This window comes from Aegilops tauschii, chromosome 6, assembly GCF_002575655.3.
Source record: "Aegilops tauschii subsp. strangulata cultivar AL8/78 chromosome 6, Aet v6.0, whole genome shotgun sequence".
Classification (NCBI taxonomy): Eukaryota; Viridiplantae; Streptophyta; class Magnoliopsida; order Poales; family Poaceae; genus Aegilops; species Aegilops tauschii.
Genome location: NC_053040.3, coordinates 68,061,057 through 68,073,802, shown reverse-complemented (window position 1 = coordinate 68,073,802; position 12,746 = coordinate 68,061,057). Strand labels below are relative to the sequence as shown.

The 12,746-nt window shown below is 42.8% G+C and overlaps 1 protein-coding gene across 1 annotated transcript; it reads right to left on the bottom strand.

Moving 5' to 3' along the window:
* Positions 1–2,609: 2,609 nt before the first annotated feature.
* On the bottom strand, positions 2,610–3,385 carry LOC141025825 (uncharacterized). Its single transcript, XM_073501753.1, has 3 exons — positions 3,246–3,385; positions 2,818–3,121; positions 2,610–2,702 (listed from the first exon to the last, which is right to left on the bottom strand). The coding sequence occupies exons 1-3, from the start codon at positions 3,383–3,385 to the stop codon at positions 2,610–2,612; spliced, it is 537 nt and encodes a 178-aa protein (XP_073357854.1).
* Between the last annotated feature and the right edge of the window lie 9,361 nt (positions 3,386–12,746).

The window sequence follows — 12,746 nt, the reverse complement described above, 5'->3', positions numbered from 1 at the left end:
AATGATAGACCAAAACATGATTCCGCATAGCCAGTTGCATGACGGCGACTTTTCTACGCCCGTGACAATCCTTTCGCGTGAACTCCATGCCGAGACCAACAAACTTGTGCTTATCCTCGCGCAACCAGTCCTTGTACAAGGCAATGATCTCCTCCACCTTGCCAGGCTCGTTGGTGTACCACACGTCGAGCTTCGTGTTACCATCGGCAACTATAGGATGGTACTTGGTGGTGTTCAAAAATTCGTCCATGGCAGCGAGCAGCAAGGTGCCAATGGAGATTCCTGAGACCCTGCGACAAGGTTGGGGAGTGGTGAGGAGGGTGGGAACTGCCTGATGTTCTGTGGCTACAATACGACGTGAAGACCTCACAAACACGGCCAGTATTTAACCTTGGCGAGGGACGTTTGAGTTACAATGCGCATTAACGTGTGAACTAGGAACAGCGAATAGACGTTTGTGCTTCCGAAGCTCATGAAACCATGCACTTTGTAAAGTCACGGCTGTGCACGAATATTTGATGCCATGGAGAAATCGAGGGGCCTCTAACTTTATTTTATGGTAAGTGACACACTAAATAGTCACATCGAACAGCCGACACATCGGTCATCAATTCCTCCTTTGAACAAAGACCACCGACGAAAGAGTCCAATGAAGCAAACGAACAGCCAGCCATACACCTTAGATCCGAAGGCCAAAACTCATCCGTGCTTCATCTAGCTAGTTTCACAACATCTGTCCCTCGATAGTCAAGGCTGGTTTCACGTGAGGCCCGGGTATGCAGGCACAAGATGCACATACGTGTCTATCCCACAGGCATGGGTATGCAGGCACACGATGCACATACATGTCTATTCCACAGGCACGGGTATCAGCACAGGCACGTAGAGATACATGCAGCAACTCGCCGGAAACATGTGAATGCAGGCAACGAAGGCACAGAAACTTAGCCTCTACATGCACGTGCTTCGGCTTGGCAAGGCACGAATACGGCATTGCAATTGACGTTCTCGAGCCACGGCTACACACCCTCTGCGTACAGACATGGAATTGCAGCTTCTCCGACGCACAAGCACGGTTTTCAAATTGGCATTCTCGAGGCACAGGTACAAATCCTCTGGATGCAAAAAAGAGAGGTGGCAGAGGCATCGGTAAGAACACTCTGTTCGAGAGGCACGGTTGCAAACTCTCAAGAGGGACATCCATGTGACACCGCAGACACATAGAGTCGTGACGTGTATCACGTGATATACGTCAAATACAAGCAGCGAATCAACGGGAGAAGTGAAAGAGCCACAGTTTTAAAGTGTCCAGAGGCACGGGCATGTAGAAGCACAGGCACGACGAGTCACAGCCACCGCATCCCCTCACGGACGGGCGTCTGGCACCACAGGCACGTAGAGTCACAGCCAGCGTGTCTCCTGAGACAAGCGAATGCAGGTACAGGACGCACAGAACTGAAGCGTATGCATGCATGGAATTGCAGCTTTTGGCGCACAGGTACGGCTTTGGAATTGGCATTCTCGAGGCACGGGTACAAACCACCTGGACGCACAAAAGAGTGGTGGCAGAGGCACGGTTGTGTAGTCTGAAGAGAAACTGCCGTGTGACACCACCACATAGAGACATCGCGTGTGTCACGTGAGGTACATGAATAGCGGAAAAGAAGCCACGGAAGTGAAGCCTCCACAGACACGGATGCCGGGCTTCTAGAGGCACGGTCCCGAAGAACACAAAGACAGGAAACTGAAAATGTTGCCTCGTACGTTACCAGACGTGCCTCTTTTGTGCGAATGTGTAAAACACAACAATACAAACACAAACAAACGGCGGTGAATATAAGCCAAACAAAAAACATGCTTCTCCCAAACAATACATATGAGTCCCCTCACGGACAGGTGTCTGGCACCAGAGGTACGTAGAGTCACAGCCAGCATGACGCCTGAGACACGCAAATGCACGTATAGGAGACACGGAATTAAAGCGTATATAGGCACGGAATTGCAGCTTCTCGTATTTCTCGAGGCACGGGAACAAACCACCTAGATGCACAAAAGAGTGGTGGCAAAGGCACGGTTGTGTAGTGTCAAGAGGAACTGCCGTGTGAAACCAGCACGTTACAGACATGGCGTGTGTCACGTGAGGTACATGCATAGACGGAAAGAAGCCACGGAAGTGAAGCCTGAACAGACACGGATGTACGGATTCTCGAGGCACGGTCCTAAAGCACACAAAGACAGGAAACTAAAATGTTGCCTCGTACGTTAGCAGACGTGCCTCTCTTGTGTGAACGTGTAAAAGACAACAATACAAACACAAACGAACGGCACTGAATATAAGCCAAACACAAAGCGCGCTTCTCCCAAACAATACATATGCGCCACTTCAACAGGTTCTCTAAATGTACAAGAACTCGCGCAAACGTCAACAATGAACTTGTAACATGAAAAAACATAAGAAATTATATTCACATAACATGAGACGGTACTCCATAGGTTTGAACTAAAAGTACTCATTAATTATACAAAAAAAGAAATGAAAGTCTTCCAGGAGTCCATTCTGCTCAGACCACCGTGACCATTCTACTCAGTTTGAGTTGTGCTCAGAAGCATCAACGGCGTCCGGGGTCGGGAAGACAACGAGGATGCATCATGTCCTTCATAGACAGAACTCGGCGGTAGAGCTCGTAGCTGAGATACCCATCCTAAAACAAAAAGCGGATGAGAATGAAGATATACGTAAAGGGGAAAAAGTACTATTGTTGCAATAAAACAAAAATATAAAGACAGAAAAACATAAAAAACAAAATTTTCACTTACAATTGTCGCATATTTCAGGTGTTCAAGAGAAAGCGGCTTCCATTCCCAGTAGTCATGCAGACCTTGTGGAAAAGACGACTTCATACTCAAGTAAGATTTGTTTATGACGGCTCCTGCCAAATCTGCCATGGAATCCCTTAGATTGCCTCCTTTGATCATGAGCTCCTCTTGAAGGTCGATGTGACACTCTCTTGGGATTTTGAGGTAACTGTTTGAGAGAACATCCCTGTCGTTCCTGACGTCGGCACTAGCGAAAATTATACCTTTGTTCCGAAGGAAATCCTTCAGAGCAGCGCACTCCGTCCTGGCCTTGCACAAGTGATAGATAAGAACATGCTTGCGCATCGCCAGTTGCATAATGGCAGCTTTTCTAACGATCAAAATAATCCTCTCGTGTGTACTCCAGATCAAGACCAACAAACTTGTACCTGTCCTCACGCAAACATTCCTCATAGAGAGTAAGAATCTCCTCCACCTTGTAGGGCTCGTTGGTGTACAACACCTCGAGCTTGGTATTACCATCAGCATCTATAAAGCGATGCTCAGTAGTGTTCCTGAAGTCGTCCATGGAACCGAGGCTGAGACGACAATGGAGTTTGACTGTGCTTCTCGTACGAGGCGAGGATGACGGGAGCTACCTGCACTTCTCTGGAGAGAATAAGACGCGATAACCTCCAGGAATAGACCACTACTTAACGTTGGGGAGAGACGACTCAGTTACCATGCGCCCATTTAATTGCACTGGAAACGGTGAATGGACTATTGTGCTTCTGCAGCTCGTGAAACCATGCACTTCAAAAGTCACGACTGCCACGCTGTAATCGAGGAGCCTCTAGGTTAACTCTAGCACGATATCTGGCACAATAAATACTAACAATAAATAGCCATCCCATCGGTCACCAGCACATCTTTTGACCGAGAGAACAATGCGAAGAGGCAAACGAGATAACCCTGTCGTACAAATACTACACTAGGAGTGAACAAAAATAGAAGCACGGTTCGGCCAGAACAAAAGCCACACGCGTGCCTCCACTTTGGTTAAAGACAAACCTCAGTAACATCAACGCACCATGTCTGCGTATGATACGTCTCCAATGTATCTATAATTTTTTATTGTTCCATGCTATATTATATTCTGTTTTGGACATCATTGGGCTTTATTATACACTTTTATATTATTTTTGGGACTAACCTATTAACCGAAGGCCCAACCCAGAATTGCTGTTTTTTGCCTATTTTAGAGTTTCGCAGAAAAAGAATATCAAACGGAATGAAACCTTCGAGAACGTGATTTTCGGAACGAACGTGATCCAGAGGACTTGGACCCTACGTCAAGAAAGCAATCAGGAAGTCATGAGGTACGGGCCCATGTTGCTCCACCGACATACTTCTTCCTCCTATATATACCTACGTACCCCTAAACTACCAGATACGAAGCCAAAAACCAAATTCCACCGCCGCAACCTTCTGTACCTGTGAGATCCCATCTTGGGGCCTGTTTCGGAGCTCCGCCGGAGGGGGCATCGATCATGGAGGGCTTCTACATCAACACCATAGCCTCTCCGATGATGTGTGAGTAGTTTACTTCAGACCTTCGGGTCCATAGTTATTAGCTAGATGGCTTCTTCTCTCTTTTTGGATCTCAATACAATGTTCTCCCCCTCTCTCGTGGAGATCTATTCGATGTAATCTTCTTTTGCGGTGTGTTTGTTGAGACTGATGAATTGTAGGTTCATGATCAAGTTTATCTATGAACAATATTTGAATCTTCTCTAAATTCTTTTATGTATGATTGGTTATCTTTGCAAGTCTCTTCGAATTATCAGTTTGGTTTGGCCTACTAGATTGATCTTTCTTGCAATGGGAGAAGTGCTTATCTTTGGGTTCAATCTTGCGGTGTCCTTTCCCAGTGACAGTAGGGGCAGCAAAGCACGTATTGTATTGTTTCCATCGAGGATAACAAGATGGGGTTTATATCATATTGCATGAGTTTATCCCTCTACATCATGTCATCTTGCTTAAAGCGTTACTCTATTCTTATGAACTTAATACTCTAGATGCATGCTCGATAGCGGTCGATGTGTGGAGTAATAGTAGTATATGCAGGCAGAAGTTGGTCTACTTGTCTCGGACGTGATGCCTATATACATGATCATACCTAGATATTCTCATAACTATGCTCAATTATGTCGATTGCTCAACAGTAATTTGTTCACCCACCGTAATACTTATGCTCTTGAGAGAAGCCACTAGTGAAACCTATGGCCCCGGGTCTATTTTCCATCATATTAATCTTCCAACACTTAGTTATTTTTATTGCCTTTTATTTTACTTTGCATCTTTATCATAAAAATACCAAAAATATTATCTTATCATATCTATCAGATCTCACTCTCGTAAGTGACCGTGAAGGGATTGACAACCCCTTTATTGCGTTGGTTGCGAGGATTTATTTGTTTGTGTAGGTGCGAGGGACTCGTGTGTGGCCTCCTACTGGATTGATACCTTGGTTCTCAAAAACTAAGGGAAATACTTACGCTACTTTGCTGCATCACCCTTTCCTCTTCAAGGGCAAACCAACGCAGTGCTCAAGAGGTAGCAAGAAGGATTTCTGGCGCCGTTGCCAGGGAGGCTTACGCAAGGTCAAGTCAAGATTTGGACTCCCGGCAATGAGCCATTTCTGGCGCCGTTGCCGGGGAGTCTACGCAAAAGTCAAGACATACCAAGTACCCCTCACAAACCCTTTTCTCCCGCATTACATTATTTGCCATTTGCCTCTCGTTTTCCTCCCCCCCCCCCCACTTCACCCTTGCCGTTTTATTCGCCCTCTCTTTCCCGTTCGCCTCTTTCTCGCTTGCTTGTCGTTATGGCTAGCTCGGTCTTTACCCCTTCATCTCCCGACTTTGAAGTCCTCCACTTCAAGCAAAGACAAGGGGAAATTTTAAAAGATGCTTGGTTTAGGATACTCGAATCTTATGGTAATTGCAATATAGAGGGAGATTTTAAAATTTTGCTTCGCAATTTTTATGTTGGGCTAACCTTGGCCCATAAACAACTCCTCGATTTTTCCGCCAAAGGTAGTTTTATCGATATTGATCCTGGCTTCGCTTATGAAATTATAGAGGGGATAGTGGGAGTTCTCCCCCTACAAAAAGTATCATCCCTTACCCAAGAAGATACTCAAATTCTAGAGAAATTATGTGAGTTACAAAAAATTGTTGAACCTCTTAAAAGTATTGGTGGGAATATCAACCGCATGAATAATCTGATTACACTTTGGAATAAGCGGCTGGATACTTTAGATCAAAGGATCACCAAGCATAACTCCATTAAGAAATTGCCTACCAAAGATGGCAATACCTAGATCTATCCTTGCTTTTATGCCTAGCTAGGGGTGTTAAACGATAGCGCTTGTTGGGAGGCAACCCAATGTTATTTTTAGTTTTTTGCTTTTTTGCTTCTGTTTAGGAATAAATATTTGATCTAGCCTCTGGTTAGATGTCTTTTTATGTTTTAAGTAGTGTTTGTGCCAAGTTTAACCTATAGGATCTTCTTGGATGATAGTTATTTGATCTTGCTGTAAATTCCAGAAACTTTCTGTTCACGAAAATAATTGTTAAAAATCACCAGAACGTGATAAAATATTGATTCCAATTGCTGATGATCAATAAACAAATTTTCTAGGTCGTCCTATTTTGGCTGAATTTTTGGAGTTCCAGAAGTTTGCGTTAGTTACAGATTACTACAGACTGTTCTGTTTTTGACAGATTCTGTTTTTCGTGTGTTGTTTGCTTATTTTGATGAATCTATGGCTAGTAAAATAGTTTATAAACCATAGAGAAGTTGGAATAAAGTAGGTTTAAAACCAATATAAATAAATAATGAGTTCATTACAGTACCTTGAAGTGGTCTTTTGTTTTCTTTCGCTAACGGAGCTTACGAGAATTTCTGCTGAGTTTTGTGTTGTGAAGTTTTCAAGTTTTGGGTGAAAGATTTGATGGATTATGGAACAAGGAGTGGCAAGAGCCTAAGCTTGGGGATTCCCACGGCACCCCAAGATAATCTAAGGACACCTAAAAGCCAAAGCTTGGGGATGCCCCGGAAGGCATCCCCTCTTTCGTCTACTTCCATCGGTAACTCTACTTGGAGCTATATTTTTATTCACCACATGATATTTGTTTTCTTGGAGCGTCTTGTATTATTTGAGTCTTTATTTGTCAGTTTTCCACAATCATCCTTGTTGTGCACACCTTTTGAGAGAGTCACACTTGATTCGTAATTTATTAGGATACTCTATGTGCTTCACTTATATTTTTTGAGCTATATAGTTTTGCTCTAGTGCTTCACTTATATCTTTTAGAGCACGGTGGTGGATTTGTTTTATAGAAACTAATGATCTCTCATGCTTCACTTATATTATTTTGAGAGTCTTAAAATATCATGGCAATTTGCTTTAATTAATATCATGAGAAATTTGATGCTTGATAATTGTTTTGAGATATAAAGGTGGTAATATCATAGTTGTTCTAGTTGAGTAATTGTGGAATTAAAAAATACATGTGTTGGAGTTTGTGATTCTCGTAGCATGCACGTATGGTGAACCGTTATGTAACGAAGTTGGAGCATGAAGTATTTGTTGATTGTCTTCCTTTGTGTGGCGGTCGGGGTCGCGCGATGGTTAACTCCTACCAACCCTTCCCCAAGGAGCATGCGTAGTAGTACTTTGCTTCGAGGGCTAATAATTTTTTGCAATAAGTATATGAGTTCTTTATGACTAATGTGAGTCCATGGATTATACGCACACTTACCTTTCCGCAATTTTCTAGCCTCTTCGGTACCGCGCATTGCCCTTTCTCACCTTGAGAGTTGGTGCAAACTTCGCCGGTGCATCCAAACCCCGTGATATGATACGCTCTATCACACATAAACCTCCTTATATCTTCCTCAAAACAGCCACCATACCTACCTATCATGGCATTTCCATAGCCATTCCGAGATACATTGCCATGCAACTTTCCACCGTTTCATTTATCATGACATACTCCATTATTGTCATATTGCTTTGCATGATCATGTAGTTGACATTGCATTTGTGGCAAAGCCACCGTTCATAATTCTTTCATACATGTCGCTCTTGATTCATTGCATATCCCGGTACACCGCCGGAGGCATTCATATAGAGTCATATTTTGTTCTAAGTATTGAGTTGTAATTCATGAGTTATAAGTAAATAAAAGTGTGATGATCATCATTATTAGAGCATTGTCCCAAGTTGAGGAAAGGATGATGGAGACTATGATTCCCCCACAAGTCGGGATGAGACTCCGGACTAAAAAAAAGAGGCCATAAAAAAAGAGAAAAGTCCCAAATAAAAAAATGATGAGAGAAAAAGAGAGAAGGGACAATGTTACTATCCTTTTACCACACTTGTGCTTCAAAGTAGCACCATGATCTTCATAATAGAGAGTCTCTCGTTTTGTCACTTTCATATACTAGTGGGAAATTTCATTATAGAACTTGGCTTGTATATTCCAATGATGGGCTTACTCAAATGCCCGAGGTCTTCGTGAGCAAGCAAGTTGGATGCACACCCACTTCGTTTCTTTTTGAGCTTTCATACACTTATAGCTCTAGTGCATCCGTTGCATGGCAATCCCTACTCCTCACATTAACATCATTTGATGGGCATCTCCATAGCCCGTTGATTAGCCTCGTTGATGTGAGACTTTCTCCTTTTTTGTCTTCCCACATAACCCCTACCATTATACCTTATTCCACCATAGCGCTATATCCATGGCTTGCGCTCATGTATTGCGTAAGAGTTGAAAAGGCTGAAGCGCGTTAAAAGTATGAACCAATTGCTTGGCTAAAACCGGGGTCGTACATGATATGAATATTTTGTGTGGGGAAGATGGAGCATAGCCAGAATATATGATTTTGTAGGGATAACTTGCTTTGCCAATGTTATTTTGATAAGACATAATTGCTTAGTTAGTATGCTTGAAGTATTATTGTTTTAATGTCAACATTAAACTTTTATCTTGATTCATATCAAATCTGAACATTCATGCCACAATAAGAAGAATTATATTGAAATTATGCCAAGTAGCATTCCACATCAAAAAATCTGTTTTTATCATTTACCTACTCGAGGACGAGCAGGAATTAAGCTTGGGGATGCTTGATACGTCTCCAACGTATCTATAATTTTTGATTGTTCCATGATATATTATATTCTGTTTTGGACATTATTGGGCTTTATTATACACTTTTATATTATTTTTGGGACAAACCTATTACCCAGAGGCCCAGCCCAGAATTGTTGTTTTTTGCCTATTTCAGAGTTTCGCAGAAAAAGAATATCAAACGGAGTCCAAACGGAATGAAACCTTCGGGAACGTGATTTTCGGAACGAACGTGATCCAGAGGACTTGGACCCTACGTCAAGAAAGCAATCAGGAAGGCACGAGGTAGGGGCGCGCCTCCCCCCCCCCCAGGGCGCACCCTCCACCCTCGTGGGGCCCACGTTGCTCCACCGACGTACTTCTTCCTCCTATATATACCTACGTACCCCCAAACTACCAGATACGGAGCCAAAAACCTAATTCCACCACCGCAACCTTCTGTACCCGTGAGATCCCATCTTGAGGCTTGTTCCGGAGCTCCGCCGGAGGGGGCATCGATCACGGAGGGCTTCTACATCAACACCATAGCCTCTCCGATGATGTGTGAGTAGTTTACTTCAGACCTTCGGGTCCATAGTTATTAGCTAGATGGCTTCTTCTCTCTTGTTGGATCTCAATACAATGTTCTCCCCCTCTCTCGTGGAGATCTATTCGATGTAATCTTCTTTTGCGGTGTGTTTGTTGTGACCGATGAATTGTGGGTTTATGATCAAGTTTATCTATGAACAATATTTGATTCTTCTCTGAATTCTTTTATGTATGATTGGTTATATTTGCAAGTCTCTTAGAATTATCAGTTTGGTTTGGCCTACTAGATTGATCTTTCTTGCAATGGGAGAAGTGCTTAGCTTTGGGTTCAATCTTGCGGTGTCCTTTCCCAGTGACAGTAGGGGCAGCAAGGCACGTATTGTATTGTTGCCATCGAGGATAACAAGATGGGGTTTATATCATATTGCATGAGTTTATCCCTCGACATCATGTCATCTTGCTTAAAGCGTTACTCTGTTCTTATGAACTTAATACTCTAGATGCATGCTGGATAGCGGTCGACGTGTGGAGTAATAGTAGTAGATGCAGGCAGGAGTCGGTCTACTTGTCTCGGACGTGATGCCTATATACATGATCATACCTAGATATTCTCATAACTATGCTCAATTCTGTCAATTTCTCAACAGTAATTTGTTCACCCACCGTAATACTTATGCTCTTGAGAGAAGCCACTAGTGAAACCTATGGCCCCCGGGTCTATTTTCCATCATATTAATCTTCCAACGCTTAGTTATTTTTATTGCCTTTTATTTTACTTTGCATCTTTATCATAAAAATACCAAAAATATTATCTTATCATATCTATCAGATCTCACTCTCGTAAGTGACCGTGAAGGGATTGACAGCCCCTTTATTGTGTTGGTTGCGAGGATTTATTTGTTTGTGTAGGTGCGAGGGACTCGTGCGTGGCCTCCTACTGGATTGATACCTTGGTTCTCAAAAACTGAGGGAAATACTTACGCTACTTTGCTGCATCACTCTTTCCTCTTCAAGGGAAAACCAACGCAGTGCTCAAGAGGTAGCAGCGTACCACCAGAAACATTGACAAAACAAAAGCACGTCCATGCTTCTGACATACATATAACTGTGGGCTATCATACATATTCCCGCCTGAAGCCAGTGTACATAAAAACAGTGGCTCCCTTGGGTCAACGACTGCCTGAAAAAAAATTGCAATACCAAAGTCACGAACCGTGGCTCGATTTCAGATGCAAACGTGCCTCTCATTAGGAACCATCATGCCTCCCGTCAATTTGCATCCCCCGACATATCGACCATGCCTCTCCTTTTACAACGACCGTGCATCTAATAACATCATCACCGATCCTCTCCTAAAGACACACCCAACCATATTTGATTAAACATGTGATTAAAAAAACACAGAAGCACGAGCATGCTTTTCAGCGTGTATAACCGTGCCTCACAAAAAGTATGTGAGGCAAGATAGGAACGTAGAAGACTCCGCTGGGAAGCAGCACAGCTGTACAACTACAGTGAGAGGTAGCTGGACGAGTCAAACATCTCACGTCCCCATAACACCTCGGAATGCACGCACACCATCCACAAACCAGCATTCATTCCATTTCGCATGATAAAAAAGAAAACAAGAAGAACTCATTACTATTCTTGCTCTCTCAAGACTGCTTTATATTTAAATAAGCTCCGACTCCCTCAGCCACATCACAACTCACTTGCCTTCTCCGTCCCCTGCTTCTAGCCTAGGGTTCGTGCTTCTTCCCCGCACACAATCTGATTTAAAACAAGTTATTGTAGAGTTTTTATTGGGTCTCTCGATTAATTTCTAAGTCGTGCTTCTCTCGTAGATTGCTGGCCGTGGGTGCTTGCCATAAGCTTCCCATCACAACCCATCTGGCTTATCCGTCCACCTACTTCTAGGGTTCGTGCTTCTTCCTCGCACACAGTCTCATTTCAAACAAGTTATTGTAGAGTTTTTATTGGGTCTCTTGATTAACTTCTAAGCCGTGCTTCTCTCGTAGATTTGCTGGCCGTGGGAACTTGCCCTAAGCTTCCCATAACCCAATCTCCGTTCGTCGACGCCCGTTCTTGTTCTCTCCTAGGTAAAAAGCATATGCATAAGTAGCATGCTCTGATCCGTATCTACGTTTTGAAAAAGATATTTAAATTATTACTATTTTATGTTTAGGTTTTTCATTTGATGGTTATTGAAGCATCAGATCCGGTACAACGACTTCATTCTCTAAAGCAATAAAAAAACCATTTGATAATCTAAACAAGTGATCTAAACTCTGTCATACTGCTTTTCTAGAAGGACTAGATGAGAAGATTTCTGGTAAATTTGTAGTTGTTGTCTGCCTTCGTACGGATATTTTTAATACGGCTAACGTAGCTGAAGCTAGTCGTTGTCTACCTTCAACGTTGAAGCTTGTTTTAAATTGTTATGATATTCTTGTTTTCTTAACATAGTTATTCTGAATTATTTAGGTATGATTTCCCATACCTGCCACCAACCAGGCGGCCCTTGCGAACCACACCCTGAAGTTCTCCAGCACTTTGAGGTTATTCTTGATGAAAATTCATGAGCCGCATGGTTAGTAAGCATTACTAACGTATTAGTTGCTTACAACACAGTAGAAATCGTCGCTGTTACTCATACCCCCTTGCACCTACACTAGGTTCTCCTACTGTCACTTCTTCGCACATGTCTTGTGTTTTCATTTTCCATTAGTTTGCCTGCCCATACCTTGATTACTATAGTGCATCTTCAGTTCTAATTAAAATTAGTCAACATATGCAAAAAATCTGTAATTCTTATCAAAAATTCGTATCCAATTTAAGAAAACTTTTAACATTAATAATACGCGAGTTCAAATTTATACTTACAGGTTTTTATTTGCACTATTTTTTCCAGTATGTACCTTGTAATGTCAGAGCTTTTCTCGCTGAATACATTGAAGAGAGGATGAAAGAAGCAAGAAAATTGCGCAAACAGCAGGTAGAGCCAGCCCTTCTTACACATGAAGGAAGGTCTTACAATGCTTTGTTTAAGCATAGGGCGAACTACACAAAGTTCTGCGGTGGTGAGTGGAACATCTTTGCGGCTGATTATGAACTTCGTGCTGGAGACCGCATAGAATTTGAACTACCAGACAAGGGTCTCAATCTCGAATTACAAACATATCGGGATGACAAAAGGCTGCTTCCATTACCCCACGT